Below are 23,230 nucleotides of genomic sequence, written 5' to 3' on the forward strand. Positions count from 1 at the left end.
CAAACGTGACTTTATCAGTTTCTTCTCACAAAATCTTTATTGAATCGTGCATTGATCCAAGTATTTTAGAGCAGTTCAAATGTCTAAGCGCAAAATAAAACATTTACCTTCGGTTGTGACATCTGAAACGCAGCAGCAAATTCAAAACAAAAATGTTACAAATGCAATAATCTTTCATTTGAAACCATGAGTACATTATAAATTAGACACAAAAGCAGATTTTAAGATATACGATATGTGTGAAACACATACGATAAGACTGGAAAACTTTGTTTCAAAAGTTTGATCAAAATTAGTACATAAATAATTTATATTTTAAGGGTGAGAAAAATTTTAAACAAACCCTTAAAATATCATATTTTGTAGTTGCAAATATTCATTTCTAATGCTTTTTTGTACTTTTTTTGTAATCTAGCTTATTATAATAAAAGTTAAACTCACGGTAGGAGTGGAAACGACCCTATGCATTTTTTTTGAACAGCTCAGATTTTGAAGTTTCAAGACCAAAATGAGGTGAAATTATTCATAACTTTGCTTTTATTTTTTACTCATGTTACAATAAAAATGTGAACTTGAATTTAAGTTTATTGATTTTCATTAAGTTTGGGTTGATTCACTTTGTTACATTAATTTAGGAAATTTTTTGCTAAAATTTTAAGTAAAAGATTATTTGATTTATTTTAAGATAAATCATGAAAGAAACTTTTTAAATTTACAGTACTGCAGAGATTTTAAATTTACAGTACTTCAGAGATTTTTAATTTACAGAAGTCCAAATGTTACGCTCAAATTTTAAACATTTAATGTTTTAACTATTAATAAGTTATACATTTGAGAATGAAATTTTTTTTTTTCATTTGAAAAAAGATGTTTCATTTCAAAAGCATAACTTCACACATCAACAAAAAATCTGTTTACTTTCTCTTTACAGCTTCGCTCAAACTAACATAAATAAAAAAGGAGTTCAATTTTTTTTCAGCTCATGTGACACTGCTTTTTGGACTCGTTACTACCATCATGGATCTGGATTTCAACTCATACTAAAAATCTGGAGAAAGCAATCTTGGATGAAGTTCTTTCTAAATCATGAAGAGCTCGACACTTCAAGGAGAGGACAATCTCATTGAAGCAATTTAAAAAAGAAAAACCTTTGTTAGAATTTCAGCCCCAAGGTGAACAACGCCTTAAAGTGATGCTCAAACAAGCAATGTCTCTGAGGGATGTTCAACTATAACAAGTTAGTGTTAAACCAACCTTATCTCAGCTCAAATAGTTGTCAGATGAGTCTCAGCTTATTGCCAGAGCTGGTAATTTTTTGTCTGTTTAACTGGCCAAGACAGACTAAGACAGTTTTGTTGCATTATAAAAAAAGATTGGATTCACGTATTTTGTTAGATTAGTTTCGTTAGATGTTACTTCTATAATAACTTGTTTTTATTTATGAGAGTTATGTAATGTTAAGATGTAATATTTACTTATTAAGTGATGTTTTGTAAATCGAGAGGTTAGAATTATTTTGTTTTATCTCCAAAATTATAAGTTGAGAGAAAGTTTTTGATTTTTTTTCTAAAAGTAAAAATTACTTAAAATTTTAGCTTTAATTTTTAAAGAAATAACTACTTATGGTTTAAAAATCTTATGCTTAAACAAATTACTTAGAAAAAAATTTAAAAAATTAAAAAGCGTATTTTGAATGTACATACTAAAATTAATGACTCATAATCTAACAACATTTAAAATGGGATATAGAACAAATTAATTCTAACCTCGCGAAATTCCAGTTTCTGGTTAAGATAAATTTTTTAAAATTGTTGAAACTAAAAATATATTTAAGTCAACACTTACTTTTTAGAATTCCGACCCGAAGCCCCGGCCCAGAAGCGAATGTTTAATAACTGTTGGATTTTGACAACTGGACAATTTTATTCAATTAGATAGGAGGATTGAATTCCTAACAACGTTGCTCCAAAGTCTAGATTTGATGCTGATGTTTGCTGCCAATAGCCAGCCCAGCTTTTAAGGAAAACTGTTGTCGGTTTCCTCCTCTTAGAGAAGGCGGAAGTGCAACTTCCCGCATCTTCATTATTAATATCAACCGGAATTGATGATTGTTCGGGTTGTTGTAGAAGTAAATGAGGAGAGGCTTCAATGCTGAAGCTGGTCTATATGATGGTATCCAAGAAAGAAGTATCAACACCATGAATTTGAGCATCACCAAACAACTTGTTAGTCATTCTGACCAAGTCCTAATAGGTAAGCAAAGTTCAGATCTAGATATCCAGAATGATATTGTCAACTTCAGTGTAAGGTTTTTTCACCGGCTGCCCCAGTTTTAGTCTTCGATTTACGTTTGTAGAGAGTGGCCCTCTTAAGATTGTCCTATATGGTATTTTGAATGTAGTGGACATCTTGGATAACTGCTCCATGAGAAACAAGCTGTTCGTGAATTGCTCTCTACTTTACAAGCTTTATCGTTGTTCTTTAGAATTGGCCCGTGGCTTTTATACAGAAAAACCTTGAACTCATTGAGCGAATCTTAATTTGTTTGACGGAATATGATTTGACATTTTGACAAAAAAATACTGAAATTTTGATATGAAGTTTAATTTATGACTGTTATTTAGCTTACAAAGGAATATTGCTGTAAATATGTTATGGTTTAAATTTTAAATTAAAACAATATTGTTGATCGTCTTAATTTAATTTGTCAATAAGACGCTCGATCAAAACAGTTCGACTTGTAGGATGCAATAGGTGTTTTTTACTTTGAATTATTAATATCATGTTTTCTTAGGAATTATAATCGTGCTACGAATATTTTCATCGTTTATAATTTTACCGTTACGAACATTTGGCCGTGTTAAGAATATTTTGTCCGTATTTTAAGTTTAATACTACAGAAGTAAAAAATTTATGGACATTTGACCGTCAATTACGAATGTAACTTGGTTTATAACATAGGCCCCAGTTGTTTAGTTTTGTTTCAAAAAATGCATGTCACCGACTCGTGCATTACATTAGTCATTATTTCAGGTACTGATTTAAGAAATAAAATTTTTAGATTTACATACCACACCATAGATTTTATATATAATTATCATTTAGATTTTACGTTATCTTAAAAAAGGAGAAAAACTAAAATATATTTTTTTGAAAAGGTTTTTTCCGTTTGTAAATTTACAACAATAAAACAGTTCATTATTTTTGAGAAAAGAAATAATTTCAAACCAAATGAAAACATGAGTACGTTTCTTAGTCTCAGTTCTAAAATGAGTGGGAGAAAACGCAAGATTTAGTAACAATCATCAAATCGTAACTCATACATGTCAGATGAGAATAAATTCTAAAAATCAGAGGAGGACAAACTGCAATACTTTATTGTCGCTTAGAAAATAATATTAAATATTCAACACAAACTGACATGTAGAGTAGTCTATAGTTCTAACATGTAATATTTTTCGCAAGGGGGATTTCAACTAAAAGCCCGTTATTATTAAGGCAATAATTTAGACCACCTTTCAAAGGGACTAAACTCTTTACAAATTTAACTTTGAAAAAACGAATAACCTCAGCTTTGATTGTATCTATTAACTGTAGGATAGCAATCTATTTCCATTTGACCTGTATATATTTCATAACTAAAGCAAAATGACAAAATAACTAAAGCAAAGTTAAGATTTTTTTAAAAAACCCGTCATATGAAAAGTAATATGTTAACCTAAAGAACCATCAAATACTTTGTTTGCGTTATTGCTCAACATAACGTGTTTTATTTATACACCATCCAATAGAGCCATCAAATAAATGAATATTTGTATCATTCAAAATTACAGATCTAATAGGGGGTTTATCTTCTAAACAACCACTCAACTCAAAAGGTTTCAGTCTGTCATGCAAAAAATTAATCCAGCTTTTTATGGAGCTTTCAGCAAGATATGAATGATCTATGTAACTATCATTTGAAACCACTCCAAATAACTTTTTCTTTAACTCGCATTTTGCAGCAACATAAAGAATAAGAATATCATCATTTGTGAATTTAGGTACAAAACTGGTCACATTGAAAGATATTTCTTGCATGTAATTTAAGCCCTGTAATTTTAGTTCAGGGTAATTTTTTGGAAAGATAACCAGAGTGTCAAGTTTATTATACTTTTTTTTAAGATCTAACAAAGTATTTTTTAAATTAGCACCAGCAAGGATACGCTGTTCCTTTCCTTTACCATGATATAGAACATTCCCAGCATCTATTATGATATTGAAGCCATTATTATATTCAATCATTTCATCTATAATATCCATGTCAATGTTTCGATCAATAGATTTTATGATCATACCACATAGAACTTCATAGTTTTGTTGTTCAACTAACTTATAGTGGCACTTTTTGCATACACCCTCTTTAAAATCTGCTTGTAAAACTGAATGGTTAGTGTTGCTTCTAAAATATTGCAGCAGCTCCAAAATAACACCACACAGAAGCTTGCTATCTTTATTTTCCAAATAAACTAACACAGCATCAATAAGTAAACTTGAAAATTGATTTTTGTTACGACAAGCTGCTTTAATCAAAGAAACCAGCATGAGTACATCGGGTGACCTAAGCCTAGTTGAACAACTTTCCAAATTACAAAGTTCATGAAAATACTTTAATACAGCAGATAAGTTGTCATCTTCAGCAAGCTCAATAATGAGACGCTTGTATAGCCTTACATGCTTTAGTTGACCTCTATCCCTCATACTCTATGGATAAAAAATATTTTTTAACATCATACAGAAACTTGTTTTTACAAAAAAAATATTTCTAAATCTTTAAGACACATCTAAAGATAGTTGTAACAATTTTTTTTTTGAAATGAGAATTTCTTTTTTTTTCCCCAGAGAATCTTATCCAAAACTTTTCAACATTCCTTTTAATTTGGAGAATTTCTAACAACAAATATTATTATTCAAAACTATAATAACTCTTCTAACAGTCAGAAATAAAAAATTTTGAAAAAAGTATACTCACCTCAAACAAATCTATAGCTTCCTTCCATTTTTTTTGATCAATTGCTGAATACAGAATGGTAGTGGCCAAACCACCCCAAATATCATAATTAATAGATTTCAATTTATTTGTGATTAGCAAGATGTCATTGTACCGCTTATCGCAATATAAGTCATGCACAAGTGAAGCCAATGCTTTTTGCCCAGCAAGTTCAAAAGGCCAGTACTTATTATGGTTTTCTAACTTACTCAGCTTGTCCTGAAAACCAGCTGATGTTTCATTGCTGAGCGACTCAACTATATTCTCCATCTGCACTGGAAATACAGAGTTATTCCCATGTTGAAATGACTGTGTGTGAAGAGTTAAAATTTTACTTGAATGAATTTGAATTCTGTTAACAAATATGGATTTTAATGGATTCATTTTAGATCTAAAAAATCGACAAATAATCCCAGTAAAAAAAATAATTCAATTAATAGAAATTGGGATTAAAGACTGCAAACTGATAAATTCTTAAGGCTAAAAATAGATTTTCGTAAATCTCTGTTTGCTATATTGATGAACAATTCATAATATCTAAACTAAATTACTTATAACAGATCATGAAAAATATTTGCACCTGTTGAATAGTGCTTTACAATTGACTAATTAGCTTAAACTTAAAAGTGTTGTACACTAAACTAATTAAAATTCTTTTAAAAATTTTAACTATTTTTCAACTACATAAGATTTAAATGATATGCATTTACAACTCTAGATTTGTCACAAAATTCAGGCAAAATATTGGATTATGCAAATAGTCCCATATTTTGTCTGAGATAAAATAGCAGCCAATATTTTGTATTACTTAACATCATTACACATGTTTATCTTTATTATAAATAGGATAAAACTTAAAAGCAAAATATTAAAACTCTTATTAAATCTAAATAACTGTTATAATAACCAGGGTTGAAGTTGATATTTGTTTAAAAATAACACCTAAAATTTAAAAAACAAAGTTCTAGAGAAAAAAAATACAAATCTAAATAAAAAAAAACCATGAAAGTTACTATGCAAATGAGGAGATTAGCTTTACATTCTTCTTTCGTATATTGTATACTTATATCATACTCTTCATTTCTCTTTTAAGTAAGTTTTTTTTTTTTAAAAGCTTCATTCATTTTATAATTAAGGAACTCCTTAATATCTTCTTTTTCTTTTAAATTTTTGAAAGTTTCATCACAGCATTGTAAAAATTTTGCATTTTCTTTAAAACAAAAGCGAAACCAACCTTCATTCAAACACTTGCGAAGTTGAGCTTTAAATTCAAAACAACTTTCTTCAGCTTCTTCTCTCAATTGTTGAAGAAATTCATGTTGAAGCTTTTCAATTTTCTTGTCCTCTCCCATAGTTTAGATAAACTAATGTAAAATTTTGGGCCCCAAAACCTGTATAATAAAATAATGAAAAAGATTGGCATTATGCCTCTATCATAGCAAAAATTAAACATGTTTAAAGCAAAATTTTTTAAACACCTATCTTTAGCAATATTAAATCTAATTTATTTAAATTGATGAATTAAATCTTTAGGCATTTCGTCTAATGAAGCTTGCTGAATTTTGATAATGGTGCAAGGATTTAAGAGTAAATAAAAACATAGCTAACACAAACATAGCTAGCATGTATAATATGGATTGAGTTTTCAAAGGATACATTCTGAGTTTTCAATAGGACACATCCTTTCTGCAACTTATGAACTGTTACCAAGTGAGGTTTCTAAACGATTTTCTATATGATGTCGGTAAATAAAAGTCTTGTGGAGTTCCACAGTAATTTCCATTTCATTCTCTAACAGTTTTTAACTTTTTTTTCCCCATTTTTAAACTATTTTCCAGGTAAATTTTAATCCCCAAATTCAACATCATGCCCTCATTGTACTGAATAAACACACATCTCAAAATGACTATTTCTGAGACGTTGAAGTGGGGCAACGATTTGAATTTAACGTTATATAACGCAAGTCTCATTTAATACTGGATTATTACGAAGCTTACAATTCTTGTTTTAATCAACATGATTGGCAACTTGAATACCTTTGATATTAATTTAGGGAATTATGTTTTAAAGGTAAACAGGAATTAATTCATACTAGATTTTGAAATTAAACGATATATCTGGAATAAAAATATAACGGAGAATGCAGAGTTCAAAACTTGTGTAATAAGATGACTAAGAATTATGCTCACAATCTCCAAGCATCTTAAGTTTTTTAAACCAAAAAGAATTTCCAAACAAAAAAAATACAACTAAAATGTGCATTATATTACTATTAAATACAATATAATGTAACAGTTTAATTTATCATATCATCAGTGACAAGTCACTAACTACAGTTTCTTGTAAAAATTAGGTGTTAACTAACACTTGATTATATGTTTTTTAATAATAGGTATTATCTGTGAAAGATCAGCCGTTTCGCGAAATTTGTCAAGAAATCACTAAGACACGTTATTTCCGAACTAGTAATTTTTGCAATGTCTTCAGTAATGAAATACGCTTAGCAAACTTGAAAACAACGACGCTTTTAAACTTTAAAATATATATTTGTAATAAACGTGACGTCTGTTTTTTCCCCTGTGGTTTTTGACTTAGAATGAGCATCAGTGCACAAAAACCGTTGAAATGCTAAAAAAGTGGTCAAAACAACTTTTCTGATTGGAAGTGTGGATACTATCAAACTTTTTGATTTTATCTAATAGCTTTTGCATAATACAAATCAAAGAAGTCGGTATATAATCGTGCAACCTTTTAAGGTAACGAAGAACCTGAAATAAAATCAAAACAGAATCTTCAAAAAAAAAAGGAGGAAAACTTCGAAATTTTTCTACGTGCATGTTTTTGCAAGCCATGAAACTCTTTTCAACGATTTATGTAGGTTGTTGAAATTTCGGTTGTTACTCTTCTCCAAATGGTATTTAGTTTTTGTTTTAGGATACCTATGAACCTTATTCGGATTTTGACTATTTCTTCAAAAATATTGTTTAGTCAACTCTGAAATGACAAATATGGCTGATACACCATGCCACCAACTCTAGACCAACTATTAGAGCATGGATTTTAAGTGGTAGGTTAATTTGAACTCTCTGTAATATAAATATATATAAAATGTATATTTAGAATATATGTATTATAGTGTATATTTAGAATAGACTCTAAAAGAGCAAAGCAATATCACTTGAATTTCAAAACTGAACCATCCTTTCAAAATTTCGGAAAAAAAAGATCCATGATTCATTTTTTTTGTTAGTAACGAATAATTCCTAATTAAGAACAAACTTCATAACTATATCAGTATTTTGAAATAAATTGTAATTAATAAGTTTTTTAAAATAGGTCCTTTTTTTTGTTTAAAACATCAGAGGTTTTTGTTGCAACAAATTTATGTGTAAGTAAGACAATGTCTTAAAGTAACACTTATGTGCAAAAGAGCCTTCTTTCAAATTTATTTTCATCATTATTATTGTTTGATATTTTAAAAGCATTTTAAAGTAGTATTAAACGTAGAAGCCATTTTAAATTATCCTTTATGTAGAAAGCAAATAAAAAAACGGTATATTACAAGTGATTGTGAAACACCACTCGCCATGTCGACTTTTCAAAGAAATGAAAATTTATAATGACCGCAATATCGTAGAGAGTTAAGGAGAGGGGACATTTTATGAGCTTTAATCGATAGTTCTATCTATTTAAAAAAACATAACATTTGTAACTCAATTTTAACAAATCTTGGACAAGTGAGGTTTTTTAAATAAGCCATTTCAAAATCATACGTTGTTCAAGGTGTTTTGTGCAAGTGTTTAAATGTACAATGCGTTTATTAAGTAGCGCAAGAAACCATAGAACTATATTTTTGACTAATCGAATTTTGACACATTTTTTATAAATAAACATATAACGCATATATGGAGGTTTATTTATTTTTTAGAAAAAATATTTTTTGTCTCTACGTATTTAAAACTAACATGGACTTAGCAACGCGTGTTGAGATAATACAATTGTTTTATGAAAATAAAAAATGTGCAATTGCAGCTCTCAGGCAATTTAAATCAAAGCATGGATTAAATAAATAATCTATTCTCAGTATCCTCAATCACTTGATTAGTTGACAAATTTACAACAATTGGGTCTGTTAACGATGCTACGAAATCGGGAAGTCCATCTTTAAAAGTTGAACGAAGTAGCAAAGTGTTCAATGCTCTGACAAAACTTCAATCCAATGATCGTTTTGGTGTTGCTACAACATCTGATATTTCAAGAGTAACTCGAATATGCAAATCAAGTGTTTACATTTTGCTGCTACATCATTTGCATCAATATCTTTACAAATTAACATAGATCATAACAGCAGCTGACAAGATTTTCACCTGTCAATTTTTCAAAAAAAAAAAAATGAGATGCTGACTTTGAAAAAAAAAGAGATGCTGACTTTGAAAGTCAGTATCTCTTACCGAACATCCTTTGGAGTGATGAAGCATACTTTTACATAAACAATCATGTTCACAGACACAATTGTGTAGTTTTGGGTGATGACAAACCTTCTAAAATATCACCAAGATGCTCTATGCAGAAAAATTTTGTGTTTGGATGGGTTTTACAGCCTCATTTTCATTGGAACCATTTTTCTTTGAGGATACTGCAACAGGAGAAAATTATACAGACATGCTAGAGACTTGCATTCTGCCATAATTGCGTGAAAAATATAAATTATCCTCAACAGTCTTTCAGCCCGATGATACTTTTCCTCATTATTCTTTGTCTGTTAGAGAAGTGCTGGAGGAGCATTTCCATGAACGTCTCATTGGTTGTGGATTTGATTTTAATTGACCTGTCAGATCACCAGATCTTAATCTCTTAAATTTTTATTTCTGGGGTGTGATTAAACCAAGAGAGGCAGTGTCCAAAGCATTGATGAACTTAAGAGAAGACTTTCAGAGGTCATAACTGAAGTACATCAGGATGAATTATTGGCTTCTGTGACCGACGTTCTTTATCGATATGAATTGGTTATAGAAGTTGATGGAGATAATATTGAACATATAAAATAAAACCTCCCAAGAGTGCAAAGAATTATGAAACTCTATTGTATATATGTTTTAATAAAACATTTATGAGATATTGTCTTTTTATCTTTTGCGTTACTTTATAAACGCACTGTATACAAGAATATACCTTCTAATACTTAATATACTTTTCTATCTTAGCGGTCGGATATATCAAATGTTTTTAAAGGGAGAAAATTTGACTTGTTATTTTAGAGGAAGATGTTTGTCCACGTGGTAGTAAAAATACGTAGTAGTAAAAACAGATATTTTGCTGGCAAGTCAAGTTTGTATTTAGGAGCTTTTTAATTCTTTAATAAATCGGAGCGAACAAAGTAAATATAATCGATAAAACAAAATTTTTTAGAAGTTTGCCCATCTAGAACTGATTGTATAAAAAGTGTTACCACTATGAGGATGATTTTCTATCATCTGTAGTCCAAAGAAATGGTGAAAAACTTTACAAGAATTTCCCATAACCCAGTTTAAAAGAGCAAAAATAAAGGAGTATGCTATCAATATTGTGCGCCATCTTACAATCTGAAGAGAACGAGAAGAAGAGATAGAGATAGTGGAGTAAATCATAATTAATCCTTATACATCATGATAGTAATCTTTATACGTCTGAATAGTTATGTGTAAATGTATTTTAACATGTTTGATATAAAATAAATGATGCATATATGCAATAAATATTATTATATTTGATATAAATTTCATGCAGTTTGTTGATCTTGTATGACGCAAGTGTTATTCTACAAATATTGTCAACACGTTTTGTTTATAAAAATGTGTAATCGGATATTTTTCATAATAAGTGATAGTGAAAATTACGTTTTGTAAAGATTTATAAAAAAGTTACTTACAATCTTAAGAAGCTCACTAATTTTTTTTTTACAAAAAACGAAGTAAATTAAAATCCGTTTTGATAGGGATGAATATACTCGCATTTCTAGTCTTAATGTTCGTGGGGAATTCGCTTGGCATCCCACCCAGTAGCAAATATAACAACCAGTTTGGTGGGATTTTGAAGGGATTTTCAAGTAAGTTGTGTTTTTGGCGGCAATTATCATTTAAGCGAGTAGTTAAGTTCATGTAATTAAAAGGTCACAATAAAATTCTTTAGATGTTTTCTGTCGTATGAGACATTATAGAGTTCTTCTAAATGAATACAATCAATCAGTCGGGTGCCTCAAAAAATGTCCGTTTTCCTTCCAAGAGAGATATTCACTTTATTGGGGACACTATTGTCGGCCTGCAGGTAAGAATTAAGTAAAGATCTGTTGTAGTAGTTATAAGTTACATATATAAGTTTTATTTATAAGTATAAGTATATTTATAAGTTCATATTCCTATCATCCTATCAATTTTTAGAATGCTTGATAAAGAACTGCATTTCATGTAAAACAGCTACGGTTTGTTCTAAATGCAAGCCAGGTTATTTTTTATCCCAAGTAACTAAACAGACTACAATCTGTGTAAAAACATGCCCTGAGAATACAATTATGACATTTCAAAGCGCTCCAAGGTGCGAGTTGGTTGAAGCAGAATCTAAAACTAAATTTCCGACTCAAACAAAAATAACAAATGACGAAAAAAAGCTTGATACCAAAGTTGTTCAAGGTATTTTCTTTTTTTTTTATAAGATTTATATTAGCTTTTTAATAAAACGTGCATTTTAGTCTATCAGAAGCTGTTGACTAAGCATTCGAATATAACTTTGTCAAAAACTCCTGTAATTAACCTTCCTGGGATAGAGGTTTGCGAAATTGTAGTCTATTTGAACAACTTTGGTGCTATCATATTATTACAACAGGGTGACTTGGTATCTTAATTTTAGTATTTGCTGAAGGGTGTTTGGACCAGCAATGCTCATCGTGTGCAGATAAATACTACAAATTCGTACTCCCAAACGCTGCAAGTCTGTGCTTTAAAAAGTGTCCCGTTGGTTACAACGCTATTGGTAAAGTTTGCTTAGGTAAGTTAATTATAAAATGGATTTAATTTTGACAAAATTAGTTGTCAAGTAACAAATCAATAAAGAAGTTTTCTCTTCAGCTTGCTCAGATCTGCGTTGTGCTTCGTGTAAATCATCCTTAGTGGAATGTGACAGATGTCATCCTCCTTACCATTTGTTACTCGATTCGTATAATACATCGCAAGAATGTGTGCGTACGTGTCCGGCCGATTATATAATACAAGAAATAAATGGGACAACGTATTGCACAAAATCTTCTAAATCAGGTTACATCAAAAATAATGATAATAAAAATAAATAAAACCACACTTCAAGATTAAAATTACACTTGTCACTTGAATAACTTTAAGATTTATTTGAGGCACTTAGCGCCAAAAAGTGGTAAATCCCACCTTCGTGCAAACAGGTTTTATTATAAATCTAGAATCTACAACCTCGAATTTATCTTTCAGTGTATGGGTAATTTTGCTTCTATAGTATAAAATATTATAAGTAAATGTAAATAGATACGAATTCTAGGTCTTAGATTCTAACTTTGAAATAAAACCCGTTTACATGTTTATTTGTAATTGAGGTGTCGAGTGCCTCATAGACTTAATATGAGTCACTGAATTGCAATTATTAAATTTTTGCATGAATATTTTCAAAGACATTTAACATCTAATATCTTTTGGTTTCTGTTAAGAAAAAACGTTTACAGATTTGTTGCAATAGTAAAGTTAATTTATGTTAGAATGTCCGGTAGCTAATTGTGACCGATGCACTTCATCAGATCTCCATTCATTCCACAGAGGCTGCGTAGAGTGTGCGATCGGGTTCGTATTGTATCGAGGTACATTTAACGATCATTGCTACGCAACATGTCCTTCTGGCTATTACAAAGAGATTAACGCCCCGACCAACGCAACAGTTTGTGCGCGTAAGAATATTTTTCTATTAACTAAATGAAAAATTTTCTCAATAAATACAGATTTTTTGGGAAACGGATACATCTTACATTGGTTATGATTTTTACCTATGCAGGTTGCCAAACTGATTTTTGTAAAACATGCTCAAGTTTTACGTCATGCGAAGAGTGCATTGAACCATTGGTACTGGATTTCGCTACAAGAAAATGTCAACTTTGCCCTTCGAAGAAACAGTATAGCTTTAAGTACAAACGATGCATCCCTGCTGGTGAGTAATGATAAATTTCAATAATTGTTCAAAATAGTGTTTTTGTTCAAAGAAAGAATTCTTTTTATTTCCTTTACCTTTGGAATCCTCGTCCAAGAAACCAGGGAAAATATTTGTCTTTCTCGCTGAATACTTACTCTTAGAAGTAGACGTGTCTGAATTTAAATTAATATATGTAATATAATATTAATATAATGTAATAATATAATATATAAATATTATGTTATTATATATAATAATAGAATAATAATATATTTCTCTTAGAAATAGACAACGTGTCTGAATATGGGCGAAACAATGTTCTGGAGAATTGAAGATCGATGAAATCTTGCGACGATCGACGAACGATCAATATACACTTGTGTTAAAAGTAAAACAAGATAAAAGACATTTGTATCAAGTTACAAACTAAACATAAACTATTATTATAAATATACTTTATACATGTACATTAATACTTTACAAATATAAATGTAAAAATTAGAAGATAAACATCTTTGATTATTACAAAATACTGAATCTAATTAAACTGCTTACCAGTCTTGTTCGCATTTTAATTGAAACTAAAGAAATAATTATTTGCATAAATTATGGAGACCGGTTACAAATACTTTTTTTAAAAAAGAGGAAAATTATCACTATAAAATTGAAATCTGTTTTTGCAACACAACGAATATAAATTCACAACCTTTCACTCGAATTGATCATCATCAGACATTTCTTGATCAGTTTGTTCGTCATCACTTTCACTAAACAGCATTTCTACAGAATGCTTTTTTTGTTTGAGAATGTCTCCCCACATAAGCTTCTGTTTACACTGTGGACAGGTCCCAGATATAGGAATGATAAAATCGTTCTTTTCATTGTTTTGAGTAAGGAATAAATCAGCAAGACACTTCACATGCGAAGTATAAGCACAACCATCAACAATGCACGAGAGAATTGTGTTATCTTCGTTATTCTGAAAAGAAACACAAAAATGATTACAAAAAAATCTGATATTTTTAAAACTAGTTTTTAAAACTAATTTAAAACTGTTAATGTTAGTTGTTAAAAATATTACTGCATAACTTAAATAACTAAAATAGTATTGTAATATAACTGGATATTGATTACACTGCAAATATGGGTGGCGTTCACCGTTTAGATGAACACATTCAGGATTATCCGATAACATGGGATAGAGGAAAGAAGTATTATTAAAAAAATTTCTTTGACTTAATAGACATCTGCATGTTCTTACTTATGTTCTTTATAAAAAAAAATGGAGGTGAGAAAGTAAATCTGGAATTTCCATCAAAACTATTTGAAAGTCTAATACAAAACTATTATTTAGCTGAGAATGTTAAAAAGCAAGTGACCTAAAAGTGTTGATTTTTGTTTATTGTAAATATTACGCAAAAATAGTTTACTAAATAAAACATTCATAAAAAAATAATAATAATAATTTTTTATTTAGTTTCTTTTTTTTGAAAAAAAAAAAAGATTTTTAAGGGGTTAATTTGTTATTTTAGAGTGTTCTTTAGCACTTTTGTTGCCAATTGATATAGAATTAATATAAAAAATTTTAAAGCAATTAGTCTGTAGTTGTAGTAACAGTAAAAAGGTAAATCATAAAAAAATAATGTAATTTGTGTCAAATCACTATTTGTTTTCTTTGTTATTTAAAACCATTTAAAAACAAAGCAAATTGTTTAGGTTCAATTAGAAGCTGGTGCTAAATAAAAGATCAAATGTAGATGATTGGAACCAAAGACAAATTCTAAATATGAGATATTAATAATTCTAGTTTATTCCTTATGCCACATAAACCTATGCTGCTAGATCAGTATACCTGACAAACTTCTAAAAAGGAACTTTTTAAACGAGAGCAATAAATCCAAAAAGAAAGCGCAACTTAATTGCGATTGATAGGATTTTGGAAACTAGAAGTGCTCCTAATAAGGAATAAATTAAAAGATGGCATAAGGGTAAATGTAGTTCCAGGTATTGACTTTAGGTGTAAAAACTGATCAAAAAGCTGATCAACTTGAAGGATATAGACTATTTTGAGCTTACTTGCAAAGAAGGAATGTTAAAGGAAGAGCTTTTGGGCATAAAAACAGTTGCTTGGACAGTGAAAGGGATTCTGTACTCGATCAAAATCCAAATACATTAAGAAGAGAAACGTTCTTATCATTGCCAAGTGCAAAAATAAAAAATAAACAAAAATTTTCTAAAACAAAAAAAAATTATACTTTGTAATTTTTTAAATAAAAACTTTGTATCAAAATTTTAAAAAATTATTAAGCGTATAAACAGAGTAAAATGGACCATTTTTCTTGGTTTTCTGTCTATGTAAAATAAAATAAAATGTAACATTAAAATCATTTTTTGTTTAATTCATTTTTTTAGTTAAGGAAACAGGAAACAGCTAATTCTAAAAATTTTGGGTGAAGCAAATCTTTTTCTAAGGCTTCACACACCTCTAATTCTTCAGAAACAGTAACAACTACAATTAAGAAGGGTTTTTTAAAATATAGGTAAAGTCACAGGTACATTTATATCCATAATTTTGCATAAAAATTTTAAAAATGTGCTAAACCTTGGCTACTGCTATTTTTGTGTAAATGAAAAGTTTGTTGCTATTGCAGCCCTTTCATTTACACTATTTTACTAAAAAAATCATTTTAGCATTTAAAATAACAGTAATTATTCAAAAAAACGTCTATTTTAGCAAAATGGTACCTCAACATTACATATCAAACAGGATTTAACTTCTTCAATTGTTATGAAATCAACTTTATTCCTTTGAGAGTTCAACATTTTACTACCATCTTTTTTAGTAGATGTAATTTTCCCATATGCAATAGGCATATGTAAAGGAGGAGACCTTTGAATGGGAAAATTGCATATATACTCTTGCTTCAACCACTGTATTGTTAATGGTAAACGCTTCCAAGGACCAACATTCAACATCTCACTCAGTATACGAATTCGATATGCAAAAATACTTTCACTGCGCGTTTTATTGGCAAGATGTGATAAACGCTTAGATTTTGTTGGATACTGCCAGGCCCATTCAAACTACAAATCACAAATAATATTATTTATGATTTAAGTTATTTAAGCATGTTAGAGTGACTGAAACAAAATTATTTAAAATTTACCTGCAAAGCAGCACACCGCGTTCTAAACCCATATGTAATAAGAACCATATCCCTGGAATATATTTAATTTATGATAAAAAATATATTGTAAGCTACTTGTAAAGATTTTTTACAATATATATTAAAAATTTTCAGTGTTTAGATAAAAGTTAAAATACATTGGGTTTGTACTTAGAAAAAATAATGCTTTATGGGTGCTAGTACTTCACAAACTGAGTAGTACTAGCACCCATAAAATTTTTATTACATAAAAAAAAGATCAAATACATAAATTATAATTATTTAATTACTCTTTACTTCATTATTTTATTGCAGGTTGACAGAAAGTATTGTTGAAAATATTTTATCTTGTTTAATAATAAATGTTATCTGATAAGATTTAATTGTTGATAAAGAATTAAAATAAAAGTTTTTTTTTAATAATATACAGATCCTAAATAAAATACTATTATTTAAAGTAATTTATTGTAAGAACTTTTTTAATAAAAAAACAACTAATTTATAATGAAGCTAGAAAATATTTTTATTAGTGAGAGGCTGAGACTGCTACACAGAATTAAAGACATTTTTTTCATTTTTGTGTGTACTTGGTTAACTTATTTGGATAAAACTTGCAACTTAAGTGTTCATGAGGCAAATACAGCCAAACAACAGGTTTTAAGATCCTCCACCAGAAAACAAGGTTTAAAGAGGACCTTTTTGACTGGATGATGTTACTATACTGATTTATTAGTGACTTTGAGTCAGAAATAGCTTTTATTTTAATTCATTATCAACAATTAAATCTTCTCAGATACATTTGTTATTAAGCAAGATTTAATATTTTCAACAATACTTCATGAAATACTAAAAAGATACTCCTGAAAAAACACAGCTAACAACAACAACAACAACAGCAACAACAACAATAGCAATACCAACAATAATAACAATAATATTTATTGAAATATTATAACAACTTAATAACAAAAAATATTTATTGAAATACTATAAAAAAACAACAGAACAGTTTTTGAAGTAGTTTATGTACTACCTGTTCTTAAAAGTACTTTATCTAGTAGATATATTTTTCTTTTTAAGTGTTACTTAGTAGATTGTTAATACAACTGCATAAATTTAAAAAATGTATTGAAAGTTTTTGGTAGAAGTAAAAATGTACTTAACTACATATAGAACACTAGCTATGATAACAATAAATTTGAAGCAAAAGCCTTATTACCATGGTCCTCTATTGCGACCTGTCTTTGAAGCACCACCTTTTATTTCTCTATTATGTTGCCGTATTCTCCTCTCTGGATTCACAGTAAAACCAATGTATATTTGTCCCTTGTGTTTAGGATTAATATTAAACAGTATGTACACACCAAAAAAAGAACCTGGCTTAGAGAGGTATTGTGAACTTTCATTTTCCATTTTGATCTCAGGTATATTGATACCACTGAAAAGTTATAGGGTATAAATTTTAGGTAAAGAACTTGTTTATGTTGCAAAAATAAGGCTAATTTTTATTCATTTGTATAAGTATAAGTAACTTCCAGAAAAAAAACTATTTAATTTAAACAGTAAAAGTTACTTCAGGAAAAAGTTTATTTAATTTAAACCTCCACTCATAGACAAATAAGTGGAGATCGATCTGTCTTTAAAAGATGTTCTGATCAGAAAAAAAAGTTTTGTCAAAGAGGCTTTGGATATTTTTGAAAACAATTTGAGACTTGGATATTTCAATAACTACCAGTTGGGACTATTATCATTAAAGACATTTCTCTGGAAAATAAAAGAAAAAATAATCGATAGACTTATAACATGTTTGAATACAAAAATTTGGCATGAGAAATATTGACATTTCCTCTAAACCTTTTTAAAAGGAATGAAAATTTTTAACAGATTTTTTTATAGGTGCTGTGGTAGCCAATACTATTTGGGTCTCATTAGGCCTGTGACGGAGAAAACTGTCCGTTGGAGTAAACTGTCCGATCGGACATTTTACTCCGGAGTAGAATGTCCTAGTTTGGAGTAAGTTGTCCGACCTAGAGCATAGTGTAATTTTATGAATTTGCGGCTGATTTTGAACCATCATTTTAAAAATAATTTTTAAAATGGATGAACACAATAATCAGGGCTGTGGAGTCGGTAAGCTGCTGTTCCGACTCCAACTCCGACTCCTTGATTTTATCATGGACCGACTCCGACTCCCGACTCCGACTCCTTCATAAGTAACCAATTTGTAACAACAAATAGTTGTTTGTTTTACTACAGTTATTTGTTTGTAACAACAAATAACTGTAGTAAAATGTTAACATTGGCTATTTCATCACTGATACAAATAATCCAACCACTTAGTGCTTTAAATAATATTTATAAGAAAACAATTTCTGAACAAACAACTTTTCTGAACTCTTGTTATGCAACAAACTCTTATGCAGTCGCTAATAACATTATGAATTTGTCAAAATCATGTTTGAAATATTGTCAGTTGGGCAATATTTCAAACATGAAAGAACTTGTTCTTCTTTAAGTTCATATTCTTTAAGAATCTTTTCTACTAAGACCTGGAGAAATTCGCTGGTGTGATTAGTTTTGGCGTCTTTTACTGCAAATGTCTTGGTAACTGCTTCATTTTTTTTCAAAAAAGAATTAAACATTGATTGCAAAATAGTTCACTCTGTTAAGAAACACAAAGCGTCCCTTGAGACATTCATTAAGTTCTTCTTTTTGTTTAACAGCTTCTTCAATCACTAATTTTCTAATATTCTCTCTCTCCAGAGAAACAAAGTTAATTGAATACTTACAGTCTTTCTGTTTGTGGAGCAACTCTTTGGTGCTTGGTGGTGGCACGCCTAGCTTTCTACTAAGAATATGTAGCACAGTGCCAGACAATTTAAGTTGGGAGTTAGGGGATCATGAAGTTATATAATTTAAGGGAAGGTAGAGGAGAGCGCAAGGGAGGTGATATATGATTCTCAGTGATAAGCAGCAAAATACCCTATTGCTTATCACTGTTTTAAAGGCCTAAAAAATAATATGTCAAACTCCTTGTCCTCCAGTTGTTGCAAACTACAATTCCCATTGTGTCTGGATATCCTACAGCTTTCAGACCATCCTGGGACTTGTAGTTTTGTAACATCTATAAAATCCTTATGAAAATTATGAAACTTTGAAAGATTTTTTTTAAACCGGAGTCGGAGTCGGTACAATTTTTCCGACTCCGACTCCAGCCAAAATGAGCTCCGGCGCTACTCGACTTTCTCCCCCCCCTAATTTTATGATTGATTCTGATAGAGAATTTTATGCTGATTAAGAAAAATATAAAAACATGGGTCTCAAAATCAATGGAAAGTGCTCTAATTCGAAGTCAAAGTTGTAAAAAATCCCACTAAAAACCCTAATATTCGCCATTTTGAAAATACTAAGTTAATGATCTTTTAGCTGACAAAAGCAAAACATTAATAGCATGGTTTTTACGTTAAGAAAGTCGTTAAAGTATGTTTATCTTGCGCAATTTTTTGTGGCAATGAAAATAGCCGTTTTTTGATTTATTAGAGAATAAACTATATTGCAAGTAATGTACTTTTGTAATAAATTTAAAAAAAAAATTCAACAGTTTTGTTTCCTAAAAGAAGAACTTATGAAACTTAGTACATAGTTGTTCTATCACATGTAAAATTTAAAAAATGTAACCTTCAAACCGTTTTTTTAATAAAAAAAACCAGCGTAGGATACAATAATAATTATTCATCAATTTTTCTACATTCTCACATTCTACGTTCAACCTTTATTTGAAATCTTCCATTAATTTCATTTCGTTATAACACTTTCGTTACAATACTTTAAAATAATAATGTTAATAAAAACCAGGTCTGTTTATTGCGCAATGTAACGGTAATTAATTTTCGTTAAAAATGAAAGCGTTTTGAAAAAAAATGGCGAATATTAGGGTTTTTAGTGGGATTTTTTACAACTTTGACTTCGAATTAGAGCACTTTCCATTGATTTTGAGACCCATGTTTTTATACGATTCTTAATCAGCATAAAATTCTCTATCAGAATCAATCATAAAATTAGGGGGGGGAGAAAGTCGAGTAGCGCCATGAGCTCCGACTCCGACTCCGACTCCACGACTCCGACTCCGACTCCACAGCCCTGACAATAATAATGCTGAAGAAAGAATGCTTGCTGATATCAGTAATTATCTATCTTCATCTGTTTATCGCCATGACTGCACCCCGAATGAAAAGCAGGCGATTCGACGAAGAGCAAGCAGGAATAGATAACATAGTTACAATATAATGTATACTTTGATACACTGTTAAGAAAATTACAAATATAGTCATTATGACAAATTATTTGTAACATTTGTGACACTGTAAAGTAGATTACAAATATAGTCGATATAACAAATAGAATATACGATAAATGTATATTCTATTTGTCAAATAGATTACCGTAAAATGAGGTGACTTTGGCCTGGTAGGTGACTTTGGCTAATTTATAAAAAAAAGTTTTAACTTTTAAAAACTATTTTGTACTTTTGCAGCTTCTTCCAAATTTAAGTTTATCTCAAGAGTAAAGTTATTCTGTTTATTTATTACTTATATTAATTGCAGTTTGCAGAATTATAAATATATATTTTTTGTTTGTTTATTAGAGTGTATAAAAATTGTTAAATTTATATGCTGCAAAATTGTGAGTTGGTTGAAAATGCTGTTAATAGTTGAGTGGGTTGTGATGTTATAACTAATAGTATATTTATATAGGATGAATTTTGTACAATAGTTGCCAAATTTATAACACTTCTGATTAAAACATTTTGTCTATAGATATAATTTTATTGATTTAATTTTCAATTTTGGTTTTTAGGACAAAATACTAATTAATAATCATATTTACATCAAAGAAACATGCCAAGAACATATAAACGTGTTGCTGGGAGTCGTGATTATATTCCATACACCCAGGAAACATTAACCAAATGTTTAAAAGAAGTAAGAAGTGGTAGTTTAACACAAACAGATGCTTGCCTAACCTTTAAAAGTCCTCTATCAACAATAAAAAATAAATTGAAAGGTATACATAATAAAAAACCAGGCAGTTGCACAATATTTAGTGAAATTGAAGAAATTTTTGCAAACTATGTTATAGCTATGTCTTCTTTTGGATTCCCAGTTGACTGTTATGATTTACAAAGTATTATGAAGTCTTATGCAGACCGTAAAGGAATGTTTATTAGGCAATTTGCAGGAAATATGCAAAAAACATTGCTATAAAAGTAATGGATGTTCAACAGCAGAAAGGAGGGAATGATTGTGGCTTATTTGCTGTTGCTTTTGCTACAGCTTTAACTAAGCAGATACAACCAAAGCATTGTTTGTTTAAGCAAAGTATAATGCGGGATCATTTATTAAAAAGCCTTCAAGAACAGGTTCTTTCCATGTTCCCAACTGTTAGTGTAAATATAGGAAGGGGTGGTGTTAGTCGCATTGAGTTTATAGAAATTTTCTGTTCTTGTCGGATGCCTGCTGAAGGCAAAATGATTAAAATGCAATGAGATATATCACTTGAACTGTTTGATCAACATTTTGGAAAGCAGCTTTGATGATTTTTGTTGTAATTCATGTAATTAACTACTGGATAATAAAAGTATAAATAATAGCACTAATATAAGTAATTATGAAGACATTCCATTATAGTAAAAAACGTAATAATCTGCTTTTAAAAACGATAAATCTATATATGTATATAATGTATATTTATGTAATATATATTTATAAAGTATGTCTATTTGCATGTATATTTGCGCAAATCATATTAAAATTACCAGAAGATCTTAGTAGCATTATTTACAAATAAATTTAATAAAAATGAAAATTTTTTTTTTTTTTTTTTCATGTAGCAGAATTAAACTTATTAATATTGAAATATTTCAACTAATTTTTTAGAATTCATTATACAATAAAGTTTCATTTTAAATGAGGAGGTTGTAAACTTTACATATTAATAACTTGTTCAAGGCTATGATTTTAGATTTACAAATTCCTTTCTTATTTGATGTCAGTATACTTGATTTAGAAAGTGGCATTTTATTGTTTCTAGTTCAATTATTTCTTTGTATATGAATTTTTCCTCTTTTTTTTTCAGAACGAATAATACTTAACAAATAAATGAAGTTGCTCGAAAGAGATTTGCTGATCATTTAAATTCATCATTTAAGATTTTATCTCTTTTACCTTTTAATTGTGTTATGTGTTATATATTAAAACTTAGTTATCAGAATGCATATGTATTCCAATAACTTAATACTTGGTTTTAATTTAAGCAATTTTTAATAACTATCTAAATATGTTAAATAAAAAAATACATAACCTCTTTCAGGTGACTTTATTGAGGGGATTGTGGGTGGGATCAAATTGAAAATTTTTCCGATTTATTTTTTTTGAGAAATTATTAAGTAATTGATAGTTACTTTTTAAATTAAAATCATTGTTTTATTTTAAATATGCAAAACAGTAAATAGTACTTTTTCATTTTAGACTTAAAAATGAATACAAATCAAAAACTGGAAATATTGCTCAAAAAATCACGAAAGATATGAGAAAAACCAATAAATAACAACAACTTTCTATTTTTTACTGGAAGTATTTATCCAAATAAATTGTAATATATATTTTAAGTTAATAAATTGTGATATTGATATGCTACTTGTTTGCGTAATTCCACATTTTTTATGTCTTCTTTTTTATAGCTTTTCTTAATTTTTCATACCGTCAAAAATTGACCATGGGAACTGAAAAAAATTTGGTTAATTTGTATAAGCTCCATAACTCATTACTATGTTTATTATAATTGTATTATGTTTAGT

General features: G+C 29.1%; 3 protein-coding genes across 6 annotated transcripts; 1 reads left to right on the top strand and 2 right to left on the bottom strand.

Annotated features, from left to right (window-relative positions):
- Positions 1 to 3,570: 3,570 nt before the first annotated feature.
- LOC145194082 (uncharacterized) lies at positions 3,571 to 7,546 on the bottom strand. Of its 2 annotated transcripts, XM_090079651.1 has the most exons (3): positions 6,264 to 7,546; positions 5,012 to 5,420; positions 3,571 to 4,743 (listed from the first exon to the last, which is right to left on the bottom strand). In XM_090079651.1, the coding sequence occupies exons 2-3, from the start codon at positions 5,411 to 5,413 to the stop codon at positions 3,748 to 3,750; spliced, it is 1,398 nt and encodes a 465-aa protein (XP_089935777.1). In that variant the 5' UTR covers positions 5,414 to 5,420; positions 6,264 to 7,546; the 3' UTR covers positions 3,571 to 3,747. The 2 variants fall into 2 exon arrangements, with proteins under 2 accessions (XP_089935777.1, XP_079927802.2); XM_080071676.2 differs by having other exon boundaries at positions 5,012 to 7,540.
- A 3,326-nt stretch (positions 7,547 to 10,872) lies between these two features.
- Positions 10,873 to 13,707, top strand: LOC145183500 (uncharacterized). 2 transcript variants are annotated; one of them, XM_090079536.1, is made up of 8 exons: positions 10,873 to 11,114; positions 11,198 to 11,332; positions 11,446 to 11,694; positions 11,912 to 12,049; positions 12,130 to 12,315; positions 12,783 to 12,968; positions 13,073 to 13,225; positions 13,490 to 13,707. In XM_090079536.1, exons 1-8 carry the CDS (start codon positions 11,006 to 11,008, stop codon positions 13,537 to 13,539), a joined length of 1,206 nt encoding a protein of 401 aa, XP_089935662.1. In that variant the 5' UTR covers positions 10,873 to 11,005; the 3' UTR covers positions 13,540 to 13,707. The 2 variants fall into 2 exon arrangements, with proteins under 2 accessions (XP_089935662.1, XP_089935664.1); XM_090079538.1 differs by having other exon boundaries at positions 11,924 to 12,049.
- LOC145183510 (structure-specific endonuclease subunit slx1-like) lies at positions 13,084 to 17,895 on the bottom strand. Of its 2 annotated transcripts, XR_016450032.1 has the most exons (7): positions 17,594 to 17,895; positions 16,375 to 16,426; positions 15,953 to 16,291; positions 13,914 to 14,186; positions 13,763 to 13,788; positions 13,303 to 13,380; positions 13,084 to 13,222 (listed from the first exon to the last, which is right to left on the bottom strand). XR_016450032.1 is itself a non-coding variant. In XM_090079539.1 (6 exons), exons 1-4 carry the CDS (start codon positions 17,785 to 17,787, stop codon positions 13,917 to 13,919), a joined length of 855 nt encoding a protein of 284 aa, XP_089935665.1. In that variant the 5' UTR covers positions 17,788 to 17,895; the 3' UTR covers positions 13,443 to 13,583; positions 13,763 to 13,788; positions 13,914 to 13,916. The 2 variants fall into 2 exon arrangements, 1 of the variants encoding a protein (XP_089935665.1); XM_090079539.1 differs by lacking the exons at positions 13,084 to 13,222; positions 13,303 to 13,380 and adding an exon at positions 13,443 to 13,583.
- Between the last annotated feature and the right edge of the window lie 5,335 nt (positions 17,896 to 23,230).

The sequence above is a fragment of the Hydra viridissima genome, unplaced genomic scaffold (genome assembly GCF_058129835.1).
Source record: "Hydra viridissima isolate aposymbiotic clone 2 unplaced genomic scaffold, HvirCarnegie_v1 scaffold_2, whole genome shotgun sequence".
Lineage (NCBI taxonomy): Eukaryota > Metazoa > Cnidaria > Hydrozoa > Anthoathecata > Hydridae > Hydra > Hydra viridissima.

Coding starts and splice junctions, on each gene's coding strand:
- LOC145194082 (XM_090079651.1), bottom strand. CDS start 5,413: ATGAATCCATTAAAATCCATATTTGTTAACAGAATTCAAATTCATTCA. Junction 4,744..5,011: donor AAGCTATAGATTTGTTTGAG/GTGAGTATACTT, acceptor TTTTATCCATAG/AGTATGAGGGATAGAGGTCA.
- LOC145183500 (XM_090079536.1), top strand. CDS start 11,006: ATGAATATACTCGCATTTCTAGTCTTAATGTTCGTGGGGAATTCGCTT. Junction 11,115..11,197: donor GATTTTGAAGGGATTTTCAA/GTAAGTTGTGTT, acceptor AAAATTCTTTAG/ATGTTTTCTGTCGTATGAGA. Junction 11,695..11,911: donor TGATACCAAAGTTGTTCAAG/GTATTTTCTTTT, acceptor TCTTAATTTTAG/TATTTGCTGAAGGGTGTTTG.
- LOC145183510 (XM_090079539.1), bottom strand. CDS start 17,787: ATGGAAAATGAAAGTTCACAATACCTCTCTAAGCCAGGTTCTTTTTTT. Junction 16,427..17,593: donor GGTCGCAATAGAGGACCATG/GTAATAAGGCTT, acceptor AATATATTCCAG/GGATATGGTTCTTATTACAT. Junction 14,187..15,952: donor GTTTGATATGTAATGTTGAG/GTACCATTTTGC, acceptor GTTTCTTTTCAG/AATAACGAAGATAACACAAT.